The sequence below is a fragment of the Bufo gargarizans genome, chromosome 3, assembly GCF_014858855.1.
Source record: "Bufo gargarizans isolate SCDJY-AF-19 chromosome 3, ASM1485885v1, whole genome shotgun sequence".
NCBI lineage: Eukaryota > Metazoa > Chordata > Amphibia > Anura > Bufonidae > Bufo > Bufo gargarizans.
In genome coordinates, this window is record NC_058082.1 from 288319187 (window position 1) to 288339990 (window position 20804).

The 20804-nt window shown below is 42.1% G+C and overlaps 1 protein-coding gene across 10 annotated transcripts in view; it reads left to right on the forward strand.

The window, feature by feature from the left end:
- Positions 1 to 11641, forward strand: part of BCAS3 (BCAS3 microtubule associated cell migration factor) — a 1183153-nt gene extending 1171512 nt beyond the window's left edge. For all 10 annotated transcript variants that reach the window (XM_044286261.1, XM_044286253.1, XM_044286262.1 and 7 more), the window contains one exon: positions 9157 to 11641. In XM_044286261.1, the coding sequence (XP_044142196.1) occupies positions 9157 to 9193 (37 nt within the window). In that variant the 3' untranslated portion in view covers positions 9194 to 11641. The remainder of the gene's footprint in view (positions 1 to 9156) is intronic.
- The last annotated feature ends 9163 nt before the right edge of the window (positions 11642 to 20804 follow it).

A 20804-nucleotide genomic window follows, 5' to 3' on the forward strand; every position in this document is an offset into this window, starting at 1 on the left:
GTGCAGAACAGCATGATACCGCCATGCTCTGCATAGGTGGTATGCAGAAGGATCACTCTGAACTGTGCCTACAGTGGAGTCTGAGGACAAGGTGGAAGATGAGAAGTCTGAGAACATGGAGGCAGCATTGCCACATTTATGCCTGGGCAGGAATCACATTTACCCAGAGGGCTGTAAAGGACATATATTGTCCTTGACCATAGTTACAGCTCCACATGTCGGCGCTGCCGTGAACTGTACCAGACACCAACAGGCTGGCCTCCCTTCGGCTCAACATATGTGTGCAGGGCTGCTACAGCTTTTTAGAATTAATGATGGCTTGGGACAAGGGGTGGATTAGCCATAGACCTTACAGGGAAATTTCCAGGTGGGCGATGCCCCCAGGGGGTCACCCAAGTCCACATCCCTGCCGCTGATCGGGTACATAATGAGCTCTTTACAGTAATTAACTCCATGAGAATCAGGTACTCATGTACCTGGCCAGCGACCGAACATGCCCTACGGAATTTAATTGCTATGGCCTGCACTTTACTTCCTAAGCCCCAGCCCCTTCTCCATAGACAACTGGAGGAGGAGGACAGAAGATGGTAGCTATTGATGGGACAGCTTTTGGAGCAGTATATTGTGCTACACTGTGTTATTTGGTTCTGCTGGGCTGGTGTTTTGCACTATGGTATTGTTGATCCAGCCTACTTGTGTTGACCCGCCTTCTCTTAATTTGGACCTGTCTACAAAATTGGGACACTTTTACATTTTTTTTCCAGGGCCACTTTCAGTTCCCAGTCCACCCCTGCTTGGGACTCTCCACCTTGGCTCAGCAAAAGCCATCGGTTCTCTGACAATGGGCAGAGTCAACCACATGGACTGTAGTACCAGCAACTTGGCCAGGTGCATGATCAGCTTCTGCGAGATTGGATGAGTGCACGCATACTGTTGTCTCTTTGCAATCACCTCGGTTAAAGATTGCTGGAGAAATGCGTGACGAGGAGGAGGAGCATCAGGACAGTAGACGATGGGAAGGAAACACAGCTCCCTTCTGCTGAGGTGAAGCCTTGCTGCTGGAGAAGGGGTGTGGGCCACTGGGAGATGCAGCGGTTTTGCTACAGTTTTCCCAGGCCACATTATGGTGACGCTCCCTATGTTGACCCAGGCCCGTGGTGCCATGTTGGCACCCTGACAGCGCTTCACCTCCTCCCACAGATCCTACATATGGTCACACTGACATCCTCCGACAACTTGATGAAGAATTCCCACACTGGCGAGTATGGCAGTTTAACCCCACCACTGCGTGCTGACTGCCTGCCGTTGCCTCTATGAAGCAATACACCGCTATTTATTTCCAGACAGGTAGGCTTCTGAGTAGCAGATGGTCTACCCCGGATATTTTGGGCTCCAGATCTCACAATGCTGTCACCCAGCTGGCACACGCCCATGCTTGCACCCTGCTGGCTGAGCCACACGCTCCCACCCTGTTGCTGTCTCACTGGCTTCACCTGTTTCCCACATGTGAACAGTTGCATTATTCACTACTGTCACCCTAACTAGTCTAGTGATCTTGTCCCTGACCATTCACAACACCTGCTCCCATGCAGCTTTTATTGTTGCTACTTGCATGACTGCAGGAGGAAGCAGCAGACCCACAGAAAAATATTCTAGTTTTCAAACCAGCACCTGGATCTGAGGAACTTCTGTAATTGCATGTAATTAAAAATGTATTATAGCTACTGAGTTATTCAATGAATCCCTTAGTGACCAGCCTATTTTGGGCATTACTGACCAAGCGTTTTTCTTCCTTTTTTCATAGTCGCGTTCCAAGAGCTATAACTTTTTTATTTTTCCGTCTATATAGCTTTATGAGGGCTTGTTTTTTGCGGGACAAGTTGTAGTTTTTAATGGCGCCATTTACACATGACTTTCTGATTAACTTTTATTAACTTTTTCTGGGAGGGAGATGGGAAAAACAGCAATACTGCCACTGCGTTTTTATGTTATAAATATTACGGCGTTCATTTTTTGCTATATATAACATAATATCTTTATTCTCTGGGTCAGTACGATAACAGTGATACCAAATACATATAGTTTTTTTACATTTTACTTTTTTGCAATGAAACCCCTTTTTTTAAAGAAAAAATGTTTTTGCATTGCTGCTTCCCAAGACTCATAACTTTTTATTTTTCTTTCTATGGAGTTGTGTGAAAGCTTGATTTTTGCAGGACGACTTGTATTATTCATTGGTATCATTTTGGAGTAAATGGCGCTTTTTGATCGCTTGTTATTACGTTTTTTCGGTGGCAACTAAGAATAAATTAGCAATTCTGTCTTTTTTTTTTTTTTTTTACGGCGTTCACCGTAGGGGATAATTTACATGATATTTATGTAGTCCGGGTCATTACAGATGCGGAAATACCAAACATATAGGGAAGATTTCTTTTTTGCATTTTTTTTTTCATTAAAAAGTGTTTTTTCAATAGAAAAAAAGCGTCTTTTTTTGGGGATTTTTTTAATTGAATAAATACGTTTTTTTACTTTTTTTTTTTTTTACCAATTAATAGTCCCACAAGGGAACTATAACAGACAGCTTTTTGATTACTTTTAAAATGCAATACACAATCCCTATAGTGCATTGCATTTTAATGGCAATGCTATTCTAACATTGACCAGCAGGCTGCACCAGAGGCGCAGCCTGCTGGAAATTACTGAAGGCTTGTCTGGGTCCTACATCAGACCCCAGGCAGCCTTCACACACATCGGCACCCCGTGATCGCATTTGCGGGGTGCTGATGGGAGACAGCGAAAGTCCATTCCCTCTGTCCGCACTTTACATGTGGTGGGCACCATAAACAGCCCGAAACGGCATTCCTGATGGTCCAGGCTGTTAGAGCAGGGCCGCAGCTCTCATGTGAGAGCCCGGTCCCCGCTGCACGGGGGACCCGTGCAGCGCTTATACTGGGCCGCCGTAAAAAAGCTGCGGCCCAGCCTAAGGCCCCTTAGTGACTGCCGTAAAAACTCATATGGATGGTCACTATGGGGTTAAATCTTTCAGTATAGCGCCACCTGCTTTTTTTTCACATTTTTATGTCCTGCTCACTGAAACAGGAGCACATGTTGAGTTCCATCATTCAACTGCCTCCAGCTGCAGCAGAAAGGACACACTACAGAGCTAGGACACACACCCTGAGCTACTAACTCTGTTCTCTTAGGTAACAAGCATGTTACATTTGTGGCCTCTTAAAGGGCCAATGGCTGAGGGTCCCGGGATATATAAGGCACTCTCTCCAGCCAAAATGTGCCTGAGGTTAAGATTTCCTATGACCAACAAAGGTGTTTGGAAGATGTTTGCTTCATGATTCTCTTATTTTATCCAGTCTGTTTTTCTGTCTATGTTCCTGCTGTGTACCTATCCTACCTGTGTACTCTTGACCTCATAGTTTAGCTTTAAGTTCAAGTTCATGTTTAAGTTCTCCTAGTCTGTCTTGCCTGCCTTTTTCCTGCATCCATCACTTGCCCACCCGCAAGCTCTCCTAGTGTCTCCAGTTCTCTCTTGCTATTATCTGCAGTTCCAGTATTAGAGACTGTCCAGACTGCTTCTGTGATCGTGGTGCAGTTTTCCTGCATTTCAGCTATTGAGCCAAGTTTGTTACAGTAAAGTTCTACCAAAAATCACATAATAAGTATAAGTGACTGTTCAGACTGTGCATGTGGTTTTGGTTCTTTTTCTGTGCATAGCGCTTCCAAAGCTTACACTACAGTCCTTGATTACAGTGGGTCAGCTGTCAACTATACTGGGACTATCCCAAAATGTAGCAATCTAGTTAAAGGGAGAATGCCAGGGGAGCATCAGAATAATGACCTTAGGGTTTAACCCAAAACCAAGCCAGATAGTTGGCACAGAGTATCCACACTCACTGATCAGTGGCATATACATTTTTTTTCTTTGGTTGGTTTTGTTCCAGGGTTGCTTCCTTCTGCATCTGCTCATTTCACAGTCGAGAAATCCACTGTCTTACAATACTCTCTGATCCCTATAGGGAGGGTAGCACAGCCCCACCCAGCTTCAGTTTCTAAAGCCCTATAAATCAGGAGCATATATACAGACGTGGACAAAATTGTTGGTACCCTTTGGTCAATGAAAGAAAAAGTCACAATGGTCACAGAAATAACTTTAATCTGACAAAAGTAATAATAAATTAAAATTCTATAAATGTTAACCAATGAAAGTCAGACATTGTTTTTCAACCATGCTTCAACAGAATTATGTAAAAAAATAAACTCATGAAACAGGCATGGACAAAAATGATGGTACCCCTAACTTAATATTTTGTTGCGCAACCTTTTGAGGCAATCACTGCAATCAAACGCTTCCTGTAACTGTCAATGAGACATCTGCACCTCTCAGCAGGTATTTTGGCCCACTCCTCATGAGCAAACTGCTCCAGTTGTGTCCGGTTTGAAGGGTGCCTTTTCCAGACTGCATGTTTCAGCTCCTTCCAAAGATGCTCAATAGGATTGAGGTCAGGGCTCATAGAAGGCCACTTTAGAATAGTCCAATTTTTTCCTCTTAGCCATTCTTGGGTGTTTTTAGCGGTGTGTTTTGGGTCATTGTCCTGTTGCAAGACCCATGACCTGCGACTGAGACCAAGCTTTCTGACACTGGCTAGTACATTTCTCTCTAGAATTCCTTGATAGTCTTGAGATTTCATTGTACCCTGCACAGATTCAAGACACCCTGTGCCAGACGCAGCAAAGCAGCCCCAGAACATAACAGAGCCTCCTCCATGTTTCACAGTAGGGACAGTGTTCTTTTCTTGATATGCTTCATTTTTTCGTCTGTGAACATACAGCTGATGTGCCTTGGCAAAAACTTCGATTTTTGTCTCATCTGTCCACAGGACATTCTCCCAGAAGCTTTGTGGCTTGTCAACATGTAGTTTGGCATATTCCAGTCTTGCTTTTTTATGATTCGTTTTCAACAATGGTGTCCTCCTTGGTCGTCTCCCATGTAGTCCACTTTGGCTCAAACAACGACGGATGGTGCGATCTGACACTGATGTTCCTTGAGCATGAAGTTCACCTTGAATCTCTTTAGAAGTCTTTCTAGGCTCTTTTGTTACCATTCGGATTATCCGTCTCTTAGATTTGTCATCAATTTTCCTCCTGCGGCCACGTCCAGGGAGGTTGGCTACAGTCCCATGGATCTTAAACTTATGAATAATATGTGCAACTGTACTCACAGGAACATCTAGTTGCTTGGAGATGGTCTTATAGCCTTTACCTTTAACATGCTTGTCTATAATTTTCTTTCTGATCTCTTGAGACAGCTCTTTCCTTTGCTTCCTCTGGTCCATGTCGAGTGTGGTACACACCATATCACCAAACAACACAGTGATTACCTGGAGCCATATATATAGGCCCAATGGCTGATTACAAGGTTGTAGACACCTGTGATGCTAATTAGTGGACACACCTTGAATTAACATGTCCCTTTGGTCACATTATGTTCTGTGTTTTCTAGGGGTACCATCATTTTTGTCCATGCCTGTTTCATGAGTTTATTTTTTTACATAATTCTGTTGAAGCATGGTTGAAAAACAATGTCTGACTTTCATTGGTTAACATTTATAGAATTTTAATTTATTATTACTTTTGTCAGATTAAAGTTATTTCTGTGACCATTGTGACTTTTTCTTTCATTGACCAAAGGGTACCAACAATTTTGTCCACGTCTGTAAATAAATAAAAAAGTACAGATGTCACATTAAAACACATTTTCACCTCTTTCTGCAGTGTACCTCTATACTTTCGATACTCAATTGATACTTTTAGCCCGGTATCGATATGATACCAGGATTTGCATTTTATCAATACAGCTCAGTATCAGAGAACATGCCGCGCTGCTCTCAGCGAGGCCATGTTCCCTCAGCAGCACGGGGAGAAGGAAGAAGTCTCTCCCTCCAACCTGTGCCGCTGCTGCCGCTACCACCAATGAGAGCGCAGAGGGGAGGAGGAGGGGAGGGGCTGTGGCCACTGCGCCACCAGTGAGTCCCCTCACCTCCTCTCATTGGTGGTGCAGTGGCAGCTTCTGATCGGAGCCCCAGCAGTGTAATCCTGGGGCTCCAATTGGCTACCATGGCAGCCAGGACGCTACTGAAGCCCTGGCTGCCATGGTAATCTCTCTGCTGCCGTGTGCACAAAGCACAGGGCAGCAGGGAGAGTGTGACGTCCTATTCACCCTGATAGAGCTCTATCAGGGGGAATAGGACAAAGGTTTAAAAGGATTAAATAAACTGTAAAAAAAAAACTAAAAAGATTTAAAAAAAAACAAACACTAAGTATAAATCACCCTCTTTCCCAATTTTACACATAAAATATATAAACATTAAATAAAATATTACATATTGCCACGTCCAAAAAGTCCAAATTATTAAAATATTAAAAATTATCTCCTATGCTGTGAACGCTGTAAAAGAAAAAAAGAAAATAAAAACTGTGTGATTCGCCATTTTATTTTATTTCTTGTCAACTTGTCCTCCCCAAAAAAAAGATAGGACTGTTCGATTATCGACCGGATGTTCCATAAAATGCGGAATGCACACAGATTTTTTATTTATTTTTGCATAGTATCGAATATCGCAATACTTTATGATATCGAAACCGAATCAAAATTTTGGTATCAAAACAACCCTATGTAGTAGTACGCTGCACTAATGACTCAGAACACATCATTCAGTAAGAACATCAGCCATCTAGCATTATAGATAAATCTTTAAATTAGCAGCTCTTACCTGTGTTGCTCTTTACATTCCACACCTAGATATTTGTAAAGTGGGTGCAATAAGCAAAGAGACTCCAATTGTTATCAAGCTGCAAACTGTAGGTGTGACACAGTAACCCACGCCCAAATCAAGTGTCTGCTCACTGACTTTTATTGGAGCCTGGAGCCAGAAGTCAACAAATGATTTCTTGATAAGGGCCTCTAAAGCGGAAATACTTTCCGAAAAAAGAACAGTTCTTACGAAGAGATCTTAGCCAAGATTAAATATGACCAGGACAACACTGTTTATACACAGGAAATGTGATGTGACGCCGTAAACCTTACAAGTTACCAGAACAAGAGTGTGGACAAATAACAGGGAGGAAATAGACCAAAGCCTGCTAAAAACACAAAGCACTCTCAGATAGCAAATACGTTCATTCACAGTCATCACTAAACTGGAAACAGGGCAACAAAAATAAGAAAAGAGAAAGTGGCTTAGTGTAGGAAACATACTACAAGGAAGTTAGAGATTATTTATAACTAATATTTGTAACTACTTACCTGCTTTTTTATTCCATTAATGACCAAAGCGGTTTGAGAAAGTTTTAGTACGTGTATATTTAGTGACTATGATTTGAAAAGTTATGTTAGGTATGTGTAGTCATGTATGTGTAAAGACTTAAAACCAAAAGCATAAAAGTAAGTCTACAGTGGAAGGAAAACAAATGTGTGATAAAAGCCAGAAAAATATTTTAGATGGTTGATTACAGTTTTATGTCGGTGATATGGCTGTTGTATAACTGTGCATCTAATACATACAGAATTAATTGATTCTAGAAATGGGGTATATGTTGTAATATGAAATAATAGTACGCATATATTATAAAATGTTCCTTTTCTCTCCAGATTCTTTCACATATATACAAATAGCTATATTCTATAGTAATATGTGCAGTTTAAAAATGGTATATGTGGTTATATTCATTTTCAAACATTTTTTAAACAGTTGAAACCAGAAGTTTACATATACAATATAACTATTATTTGCCAAATGCCAGAATGAGAGAGAGAGAGACTGTTTTAAGGCATTTTTATTACTTTCTGCACAGTCAAATGTTTACATACATTTTAATAATATTTGGTACTATTGCCCTTAAACTGTATGACTTGGGTCAAACGTTTTGGATATCCTTCCACAAGCTTCTCACAATAGTTGGTCTGAATTTGGGCCTATTCCTCCTGACAAAACTGGTGTAACTGAGCCATGTTTGTTGGTCACCTTGCTCGCACCTACCTTTTCAGCTTTGCCCATAAATTTTCAATAGGATTGAGATCAGAGCTTTGTGATGGCCACTCCAAAACATTGACTTTGTTATCCTTAAGCCTTTTTGTAACCAGTTTGGCAGTATGCTTCGGGTCATTGTTCATTTGGAAGACCCATTTCCACTACAAGCTTTAACTTCCTGGCTGCTGTCTTGAGATGATGCTTCAGTATTTCCACATAATCTTCTTTCCTCATGATGCCATCTATTTTGTGAAGTGCACCAGTCCCTCCTGTACCAGTCCCTTCCTGATATTTCGGGCTGATTTCTTTACACCTTCCCATGATGATACACAAAGAAGCAGTGTGTTTCAGGTGTGCATTTAAATACATCCACAGGTGCATCTCTAATTAACTCAGATGTTGCCAACAAACCTAACAGGAGCTTCCAAACACATGACCTCATCATATGGGCAGTCCAGAATTGTTTAAAGGCATAGTAATCTTAGTGTATGTAAACTTTTGACATTGCAGAATGTAATAAAAATGCCTTAAAACATTCTCTCTATCTTATTATTCTGGCATTTGGAAAATAATAATAATTATGGTAATCCTAATTGACCAAAAACAGGAAAGGTTTAGTCTGATTTCATGTCAAATATTGAGAAAAACATGCATATATTCATTTTTATATGGTGTATGTAAAGTTCTGGTTTCAACTGTATTTTATATTACTTAGATTTCCCTGATTGTTTCAACTTGAAGTGAACCATGGGATTGTGTATGTGAATATAGTTTACCCATTTTTGTTCCATATAGAGCCATGTTCATAAGTGTTTAATTCTGCTCTTTTTAAAAGGGTGTTGTTCAAGATGAGAAAAACATAGCTGCTTTCTTCCAAAACCAGCACCACATCTGTCCACAGGTTGTGTGAGGCATTGCAGCTCAGGCCCATTGACTTCAACGGAGTTGAGACACAATACTGGACTCAACCTGTATATAGGTGTGGTTTGCTTCTGAAGGAAAGCAGCCATCTTTCTTTAATCATGTATAGCCCCTTTAATTCACACCAATCATACACTTTATCATTATTATTATTATTGTTAAGACTTATATTTGCATTTCTGTTTTATTTCAGGACTTCAGCGAGACGGAAGCATAGAGACTCTAAGTAACAGTTCTGGGTCTACCAGTGGCAGTATACCACGCAACTTTGATGGTTATAGGACAACTCTCCCAAGCAATGAAAATCAACCTTTAAGCCTATTCCCCTCAGGACTTCTATAAAACACAATGTGACAGAAGAGAGATTTCGATCTTATTAATGTTTTAACGCAGCTTACTTTTGATTATCCTTATTGGTATCCATGTCACAAGTAGTTTAGTGTAGTTTGGATAGATTTAAGAATATTAGAACAGGATTCTTTCCTCCTAGTCTTCTTTGGGCATCAGTGCTTTGATAGTAGGATTTGCTTGAGTAGTAGTAGTAGTAGTACACAGACAATCGTAATGTGATTTCTACCTGCATACAGTATGTACTGTGCAGTGGCATGACATACACTGGCAATCATGGCATATGTATTTATTTGGGAAATGCACACTCGTATTGAACAAGATTACTGTAATTAGTAGCAAACATGTAATGTTCAGATGTACTACTGTGCTAATGATTACCTATGAGATTACTACAGCAGGTTTAGCCATTGTATCGCCATTTTGTTATTTACCAGTAACCAAGGTGAATGTTTGTGTAATAACCTACAAGATAATGATTGTAGCATTTCCACACTTTTTCCATTATACCTGACACAGCATACATGAATATGAACAAAAGTGTCCTATTATGACACAAATTCCTGACTTCAGAACCCTAATGTTCTCATCCAAGCCACTGAGTCTGTTATGTTTTCCAAATTGGGATATACAGCTTTAATCTAAGGGGATCAAGTAGTAATAAAGAGAAAGAGGAGAAGTCCTCTGGTTCCTCATTGCCACTGGAGAAATTTATAAATTACAAGTTAATATGCTATTCTATGCTGATGCTATATTATTGCATGCTGGGGGGTGTTTTACTCTATATCTATTTCTAGCGTTCCTTACTGACATTATAGAATTATTTCAGCAACAGCTGATGTGCATATGCTTGGCTCCTTTTATTGCCTATCCATGATAGAAAATATATTCTGAAATACCCATTTTATGCCTGTGAAAAGTATTACTATGAATTAATACTTGCATTGCTGATAATATAAACCTAAAGTGGAACCTAATTTAATTCCCCCCCCCCCCCCCCCCCAAAAAAAAACAGTGCTACTCTTGTCCATGAGCTGGGCTGCGATACCAAACATAACCCGTGGACAAGAGATGTGCTGTCTCTGGTAGAACTTATTTCTTAGTTTGCACAACCTCTTTAACCTTTTTTTACTGTTACTGTATAGCAGTTTGATGAATCTGACAACTAACGTCTTTTTATCAATGCTTAATTATACTGTATCTCTTGATCAATGTGTAAGAATAGTCAACTGCATAATAACAAAGCTTTTTTGTTGTTGTGTACAGCCAATATAAAAAGTCAAAGTCTAAAGGTTTTTGAAGACATAAGTTGTATGAGAATATACTATGCACAATGGCCTTCATCAACTGGTTCTTGATAGGTCATTCTGGTAGGTAGAATTAAAAGGGTTGGCCCATCTGGAACATTGATGACATATCGCTAGGATGTGCCATCAATGTCAGATAGGTGTGGATCCTATCTCTGGGACTCACTACTATCTCTAAAGTGAAGAAGAGCATAAGAAGTGTTCACAGTGTTCTCTCCATTCATCGCTATGGTAGTTCTTAAAATAGCCAAATGAGGGCACTCAGCTGTTTTCGGAAGTCCTATAGCGGTGAATGCAGTATGCTCCAGCACATTTCCATTCACCGCTATTGGACTGCTGGAAATAGCCAACTATTTTTGCAACTCCTATAATGGTTAACTTACAGTTGCTGCACATGCACACTGGGCTCTCCTTCACTTCAGGGAGCCTGTTCAGGAGATAGGTCTGGGTCCCATGTCTGGGACCTGCTCCTATCTGACATACTAGTGATATGCCATCAATGCCCCAGGTGGGCCAACCCCTTTTAATTCAGGATAGCCATAGATTTGAAATAGGTTGGTTATTTGGGGAAACACTTGGCTTTTCTGAAATAGAACATTTTATTGGACTAAAAATCAGCAGTTACAATATGGATCCCAAATTTTCCGCTCTCTTGCTTTTAAGTAATTTTTTTGGGTGATCTGTGGATTTTATGCTTCTTTATTACAATGTTATCAACTGATAAACTTTGCTATTGTTATGATTCAGGGTCCTTTTACATGGACAGATTTCCTGACCAGCAACAGTTTCATTACTGTCGGCAGCACATTCCTGTTTACATGAGGAAGTGTGTTGCTGTACAAAAGATGTGATCACTGGGTATGTTTTCATGAGACAATGACCATAGAAACGCCTGATCATCAGCCCATGTAAAAGGGACTTAATGAAACCTGTATTTCCATTTCATGGTGTAAGTTAAATTTTATCTATGAATTTAAAATAAAGATGTAAAAATTTTAATAAAGTAATATGTCTTTGTTCACATATGTTTTTAGCCCTCATCTGATCTTGAATAACAATACAAATAAAAGCTGCATGGCCGTATGCTCCTGCTAAATTACTTCTATAAATTTACAGATCTGTATGTCTCAATAATGGCAAAACAGAAACAGGCGCTCATAGGGTAAAAACGTTAAACTCTTCCAATGAGTTGAATTTATGCTCACCTATTTGCATTGTGCAAATTTAGGCATAACACTAATATAGGCATAAGTTTTTGCTGTCGATGTCATCTGTGTCCTTACCATATGGAGGACAACCATCAGGAGGAAGAGAGAAGTATGTGAAGAGCTGGCAGCTACTGTTTCACAAAGAGAATCCAGCCATGATCAGACATGATGGATCTATCTAAGTTCTCTCCAAGTTATCCAAGTTTTCCTTACAGACTTGAACAAGGAGTCCTGGTACTCCGAAATGCATTGTTTTACAAAGAGGTATTACTGGTCACAGGTGGATTCTTTTTGTCTAATAGTATCCACCAGCTTCTCACAGATCTGTATGTAGAAGGATAACAGTGGACACCAGTTTTTGACCTCTTTGCTATTTTAGACCACCAGAGAGGACGATCCGACCATTATGTCATGACAAGGGCCCAAATACTATATGTAATTTTTATTTGGACACTGTCTGGCATGGTCTATTTGGCTGCTGTATGGCTACTCATTTGGGTAGTGTATAGTAATATTTATCTGGTATTGTTTTGGATTACCAAGCTTTGGACTCACTAGATACCATACAAAGGCTTGGAGGAGAGAATGTTGTTATCAACTGGGATAGTAAAGCCTGGAAAAAAAAGCATAACCTGCTAAGGAAAGTTTGTCTTTACCCTTTTCTGCTTGGACATCTTCAAAGTGCTACAGAAAGCAGTTTTAGGAGATTTCCTGCAGTAAGACAAGTCCCTCATTCCTCCCTGCCTCTCCATCTTTGGCTGGAGACAGGCTGTTATCAGTTTATGTGCACCAGCCTGACCTCAGAGTCACACAAGAAGTTTAGGATAGGGGTGGAGCTTAACTCTCATACACTACAGTAGAAACCCAGTGCACCATGAAAGGGCTGAAAACTTAGCAGCTTATTACAATTCCTTCTGTTTGTGTGCAGGGATACTAGAGAGTACCTGTCCACAGAAAGTGCTACTCAGCTTTGCCAGGTGCCTGAATGTCAGGTTTGCCTGCAAGAAGGATTTCTCATTGTCTGTCTAGGAAAATCTGGCATGGGGTGGTGATAGGGAACAAAATGGTTTTATAAAATACATACAATGCTGCCCTGATATATTATGTAACTCTATCATATGGTACCAGGGCATAAAAATATTCTTTATTTATATAGCGCCAACATATTCTGCAACGCTTTACAATCAAGGGGGTTCAAGTACAAATAGAGTCATAAATAACATAGCAGCAAACAGCTCAAAAGAAGAGGAATGAGGGCCCTGCTTGCAAGAGCTTACAATCTATTAGGAGATGAAGCTGACACAATAAGTAAAAAATGCTTGTTTTATACAATGGTCTGGCCATCTTAACACAATGCATAAGCCAGTCACCAGCCGATATCTGTAGTGCTTCTGAGTGTACATGGGGTAGGGCATAATAATCACCAAAGCAGCTCTACAGTCTTATCACCCAGCTTTTCTATGACACTGAATGGCCAATTGGTCTAGCTATATGAAGGCATTTATCACTACATAAATAGACACATTTGGAATTTAGCAGTCTGGGAAAGCTGGGTAACAACCTCTGCCATACTTTGTACATACATTCTGTATACTCTATATCCAGAAATATAATATCAGGACAACCATGAGTATATACTATGTATGTGGTTTTATCTCTAGCATACCTCCACATGCTACCCAGCTTTCTTAGCTGCTAAATGGCAAATCTGCACAATTATTCAGTGAAAGGAGGAATTATCACTGCATGACTGGGCAGATTAGCTATTCAGCTGTATGTACGATGTGTCGTACTATGTATATACTACAGCTGGTACTATGACTGGTGCTGCTGTGTGTGTGTGTGTGTATAGTGAGAACAAGATTGGGTGAAGTGAATATTTTGACCCCATCCCCATTCACAGTGGGTATAGCCAGCAATACACTAATGTGTGTGGGGGCCTTAAGCTCTTTGGTCTGACTATTTGCAGAAGTGTGAAAGTGTATGCCTTAAAGGGGTATTCTCATCTTCCCTTTTCATACTTCCCTTCCTTGAGCGCGACGTTCACTTCCTGGATTCTTCTCCCGGCCGGGCCGCGCTTGCGCAGAAGACTGAAGATTTTCTCCCGGCTGGGACAAGCAATGTCCTGAACGCGCACGCGGTCACGCATGCACCATAGTGACTTATACCGGGCCTTTATAGTACATTGCCGGCGTGCGCGTTCGCTGCTCTGTACTATACTGGCCAGGAATAAGTCATCATGGCGCATGCGCGGCGGCATGTGCGTTCAGGACATTGCGCGGCCCGGCCGGGAGAGAATCTTCAGTCTTCTGTGCAAGCGCGGCCCGGCGGGATTCGACAGGAGAGGTGGCCGTAACCAGGGGAGACCAAAGACAACATCACGTAAGAGGGGACTTATTTTCTAAAAAAAAGGGTGGGAATTGGGTAATAACATGTATTTAGAAAAATGATCACTGTCAAATCATTAACAGATTTAACAGTGATCATTAAGATGAGAATACCCCTTTAAGCCTACTTTCACTCTCGCGTTTTGGGCAGATCTGTCATGGATTTGCAAAAACTGATCTGTTACAATAATACAACCGCATACATCCATCATGAACGGATCAGTTTGTATTATCTGTAACATAGCCAAGACTGATCCGTCATGAACTTTATTGAAAGTCAATGGGAGACGGGTCCATTTTCTATTGTGCCAGATTGTGTCAGAGAAAACTGATCCATCCCCATTGACTTACATTGTATGCCAGGACTGATCCATTTGGCTCAGTTTCGTCAAGCAGAGACTGGTCAGAGGCAAACTGATGCATTCTGAGCGGATCCTTTTCCACACAGAATGCATTAAGGGAAAACTAATCAGTTTTGGACCACTTGTGAGAGTCCATGACGGATCTCACAAACGGAAAGCCAAAACTCGAGTGTGAAAGTAGCCTGAGCTGGTTGTCTACATGAGTGAATACATACCCATTTTTGGCTACTTAAATTAGCGTGTAAGCATCAGCTGATGATTTTTTTTTGGGGGGGGGGGGGGGAGGGGAGCAGAATTGGAAAGTTCCAAACAGTCAATAGTCAATGCAAGACACGCTAAAGATGCCCATAGATATAAAAGTAAAGTCGGACAAGCTTACTGATTCTTATGTGTATAGGATAGTCCCGACTTTCCACCAACAGACAAGAGGAATAAGGTTTGGGAATGTTGAATTTCAACATGTCAGATCTATTGTCATAATAGGTGATATGGCGCCACTCTCTAATAGGTGATATTACCACTGGCTACACGTGCAGAAGCGCTACCACTGGAGGACACTCACCGGCCGCATCAACAAGCAGTGCGGACCGCCATACACCCCCCAAATATCCTACGGTGACAAGGATACAGACTTGATAAAGGGGTCTGCGTACCCCGAAACGCGTTGTCTTTGCTAATCAAAAAATAAAAAATACTTTGTATCCTCAATTGGGTTGTGAATTGCACCTTGTGTCCATCCGCTCACTGCATGAACCCAGTGCAGACGAGCCCCCTCCCCATACACCATAATAGGTGATATGGCACCTGTCACGGCTGAGGATGGGGAAAACCCTCAGCCGTGTGATGCCATGAGATGTTAGTCGCTGCTCGGCCAGGACAACAGAATAAGGGAGCAGGTCACCTCCTATTGCGTCCCTAATCTGACCCTAACTCCTAACCGTATGAGCCAACCCTGATGGTAGGAGGGCTCATACACTGGAAACTAATAGTCCCTGCTAGCCCTCAGGGTGGCCCTAGACTAGGGGCTGGGTAGACAACCTGTTCCTCCTGGACGCGGAGAAACAGGAGTCTAAAGTGGCCAAGCTACAAAGAATAGGGAGACATGAACAACTTATGGCAATGGCAGGTAAATGTAACAAATACAACACCTACCTGCCACAGACAACAAAGCCTGGAACCCATGTGCAAGTGCTGCTATCCACAACACCACAAACGGACACAGCACACACCACACAATCACACAGGAACCCAGGACCATAAGCTGCAAAGAATAAAGACCAAACAAACATCTTAATAACATCATGTGACACTGGCAGATGGTAAATAACAGGAGGATGTCTCCAGCAACCATGGCTGAAGAACCCCTCAGCTAACTGAAACCAGCAGAGGCTTTATAGCCCAAAGTAGCCACACCCACACTCAGACACACTGTCACAACCAGACAGCTGAGAAGCTCTGACAGAGGCCTTTCAGAACCTCCTCCTTGAGTTTCTTTGTTGTGGTATTCAGTTCCTCATCTCGTTAGCCTCTCTCAGCTGTCATGTGTTGGACTAATTGCTTCCCTTTAAATTCCTCCCCAGAATGCTTTTCTGGGCGGCTTATACTTCTTCCTGGAGTGTGTGTGCGCGCGCATGCTGACCTTGTTCTCCTGTCTGCTACAAAGTTAAGTGTTGAACATTTATCCGTTATTTTCTGTTTGCTGGATCCCAGGTGACCCTGACTCCCTCCGTGTCTGGTGTAGGGAGCCGGTGGTCGTGTCCCCTCACTATTGTAGGGTGCTCAGGGGTTATATAGTCAAGGTACGTGGATATGCAAACTTCCACCATTCGGATCTTTGCATAGGCTGAGCAGTCAGGGAAAGTGCCAGGTCTTCTGCAGGGGTCTCCCTTTGGTTCCTTAGCTTTTGGATCCAGCGAGTCATTTATGCATGTTGCTTTGCCTTGTTTCCTGTACACCGTCCGTGACACACACCCAGTGCACACACACTGAGGGAGTTAACCCTTCCTTAACCAGGGAGTGTAGTGAAACCACATAAAGGGGAATACACAAACCAACTCTCACTGCAGCTGTTACCGTCGACAACGACATGCATGGCAAACGTGTCCTGGGAGCCGGCCAGAAGGCCGAGACACTGCCACCACATGTACAAAACACCACACGTTGCCACGGGCAGCCACAGGCGAAGGGAAAATGTCAGAGTGCACACATAACATAAAACACAGTGCACACCAGACATTCAAAGTGCATACAAACACACACACATAACCAAAGGCAACCGCACGCATACCTGTTGTCCGTGGCAACCGCACTTGAGGCAAACAACTAAGTGCCCCCAGCTGCGGTTGACACAACACCAGACCGCGGGCAACTGCATGCGGCTCCCAAGGAGTCACGACCATGAACATGGTCGTGACAGCACCACTCTCTAATAGGTGATATGGCACCACTCTCTTCATTGAAAGCACACGCACCCTAAGCTGAGCGTGCATGTGTTTGGGGTATTCGGAGAAATAGCTGTCACCTGAAAGAGAATACTGAAAATGTGATACATTTCTTATGTCACAAAAAGGCCTTTTGGTAAGGATATAAATATACATAGCAAATAAAACTGGAGCAATGTTTATATTGTACAAGATGAGCAAGTCTCTAAAGTATTATGCGTGTGTATACAATGGACTTGCTAGTAAGAAATTATAGAGATAGAGTGGATTGCCAGAGTTATTAAGCTAATGTTTTATTATTATAAACAAAGACATTAAGACCAAACTTGGTGGTGAGCACAGTCATAACTATAATAAAGCCATGGCATTAAATCTTATTAAAATGCTTTACCAGCAGAATTTACTGCTAAATGTGTCATTAGTTACCGCCTTATTTTATAAAGTTGGGGCAGGGAACATTAATAAGGGGTTGATATTTACATATTATGCTTAAAAGTGTATTGCCATCTGGACAATTATAGCACATTCACAGGAGATGCCATGAATGGGAAGACTAGCCATACAGTTGCAAGAAAAAATATGTGAACCCTTTGGAATGATATGGATTTCTGCACAAATTGGTCATAAAATGTGATCTGATCTTCATCTAAGTCACAACAATAGAAAATCACAGTCTGCTTAAACTAATAACACACAAATAATTGAATGTTATCATGTTTTTATTGAACACACCATGTAAACATTCACAGTGCAGGTGGAAAAAGTATGTGAACCCCTAGACGAATGACATCTCCAAGAGCTAATTGGAGTGAGGTGTCAGCCAACTGGAGTCCAATCAATGAGATGAGATTGGAGGTGTTGGTTACAGCTGCCCTGCCCTATAAAAAACACACACCAGTTCTGGGTTTGCTTTTCACAAGAAGCATTGCCTGATGTGAATGATGCCTCGCACAAAAGAGCTCTCAGAAGACCTACGATTAAGAATTGTTGACTTGCATAAAGCTGGAAAGGGTCATAAAAGTATCTCCAAAAGCCTTGCTGTTCATCAGTCCAGGGTAAAACTAATTTTCTATAAATGGAGAAAGTTCAGCACTGCTGCTACTTTCCCTAGGAGTAGCCTTCCTGTAAAGATGACTGCAAGAGCACAGCGCAGACTGTTCAATGAGGTGAAGAAGAATCCTAGAGTGTCAGCTAAAGACTTACAAAAGTCTCTGGCATATGCTAACATCCCTGTTAGCGAATCTACGATACGTAAAACACTAGATAAGAATGGATTTCATGGAAGGATACCACAGAGGAAGCCACTGCTGTCCAAAAAAACATTGCTGCATGTTTACAGTTTGCACAAGAGAACCTGGATGTTCCACAGCAGTACTGGCAAAATATTCTGTGGACAGATGAAACCAAAGTTGAGTTGTTTGGAAGAAACACACAACACTATGTGTGGAGAAAAAGAGGCACAGCACACCAACATCAAAACCTCATCCCAACTGTGAAGTATGGTGGTGGGGGCATCATGGTTTGATGCTGCTTTGCTGTGTCAGGGCCTGGATGGATTGCGATCATCGAAGGAAAAATGAATTCCCAAGTTTATCAAGACATTTTGCAGGAGAACTTAAAGGGGTTGTCCAAGTTATATTTATTGATGACCTATCCCCAGGATAGGTCATCAATATCAGATCGGAGGGGTCCGACACCCGGCACCCCCTCCGATCAGCTGTTTGAAGAGGAGACTCGCACGGTGTCAGCGCTGCCTCCTCTTTACTGTTTACCTTCTAGCCGTTGCATCTGCAGTGGTGAGCAGGTGTAATTACACCCAAGCCTTCCTATTGAAATGAATGGGAAGGCTTGGGTGTAATTACACTTGCTCACCACTGCAGATGCAACGGCTAGAAGGTAAACAGTGAAGAGGAGGCAGCGCTGACACCGTGCGAGTCTCCTCTTCAAACAGCTGATCGGAGGGGGCGCCAGGTGTCGGACCCCGGCCGATCTGATATTGATGACCTATCCTGGGGATAGGTCATCAATAAATATAACTTGGACAACCCCTTTAAGGCCATCCGTCCACCAGCTGAAGCTCAACAGAAGATGGGTGTTGCAACAGGACAACGATCCAAAGCAAACAAGTAAATCAACAACAGAATGACTTAAACAGAAGAAAATACGCCTTCTGGAGTGGCCCAATCAGAGTCCTGACCTCAACCCGATTGAGATTCTGTGGCATGACCTCAAAAAAGTGATTCACACCAGACATCCCAAGAATATTGCTGAACTGAAACAGTTCTGTAAAGAGGAATGGTCAAGAATTACTCCTGACCGTTATGCACGTCGGATCTGCAACTACAAGAAATGTTTGGTTGAAGTTATTGCTGCCAAAGGCCAGTTCAACCAGTTATTAAATCCAAGGGTTCACATACTTTTCCACCTGCACTGTGAATGTTTACATGGTGTGTTCAATAAAAACATGGTAACATTTAATTCTTTGTGTGTTATTAGTTTAAGCAGACTGTGATTGTCTATTGTTGTGACTTAGATGAAGTTCAGATCACATTTTATGACCAATATGTGCAGAAATCCATATCATTCCAAAGGGTTCACATGCTTTTTCTTGCAACTGTAGGTGGCAGATGACGACATGTGCTAGAGTTTAAGAGCAAGAAGTATTTGCATGTGTTCTACAGCTGTCAGAGGCACTGTAGGCAAGGAGAAGACCACAGCGCAGAGTGGAGTGGATGGAGCAGTGCTACTCCAGCGATTGTACTTGCAGGAAAGGAGCAGGTAGATGCTGGCTGGACACCAAAGCAGGGGGTTAGGTGAGAATTCCAGCAGGGACATGCTGGCTGGTACAGACTACCAGTGTTGCAATGCCTGTCTTTTTAGGTTCTCTCTATAAAAAGTAAAGATGGCTATACACATGAGATAAATGTTGAATGAACACTGTTGACTGAATACTCCACCATAAGCATGCATAAAGCATGCATACTGAGCTTGGCTAGAACCCTCTGCCCCTCATTCCCCCAACATCTGCCTTCAAGAGAGCTAGAGGAAACTTATAGTACAAATTAGATCAAATTAGATCATTAGGCAATCACACCAAATCCTTTAGTTTGGAGGACTGTTATGGCCAGATTAATCTGTGTCCCTACCTAAAAATGTAAGTATGACATTTTAGAGACGTTGTTACAGTTAGGCTTATTGCACACGAACGTGTGCGCCCCGTGACCGTATTGCGGACCGCATTTGCGGATCCACAATACACAGGCACCGTTCCGTGTGCATTCCGCTTCACGGATGCGGACCCATTCACTTCAGTGGGTCCGCGAATCCGGAAATGCAGAATGGTGCAGAACGGAAGAACGGAACCCTACGGAAGCACTACGGAGTGCTTCCGTGCGGTTTCGACCCATACTTCTGTTCTGCAAAAAGATAGAACATGTCCTATCTTTTTGCGGAATGGCTGGATCACTGACCCCCCGCTGCAGCTGCCCCACGGTGGGCGCACACGTTCGTGTGCAAGAGGCCTTACTCTATAAACCATGGATCACTAGAGTAGTATCATAACCTACAAAGCCATTTATCATTCAATAGCGACAAAATAGATATTAGTTTGAAGAAAACACATTTTAGGCAGCGAACTGGGTCTCCTTAAAGAGACAAGCTGTGTATGAAGATTTATTGCCAATGCTCCATGGGAAAATAATATGTAAAGAGGTATCTCCCAGGGAAACTGAACCATCTTGCTGTATACAGATGGATATGTGGCTTGGCTATTTTCCCTTGTTATATGC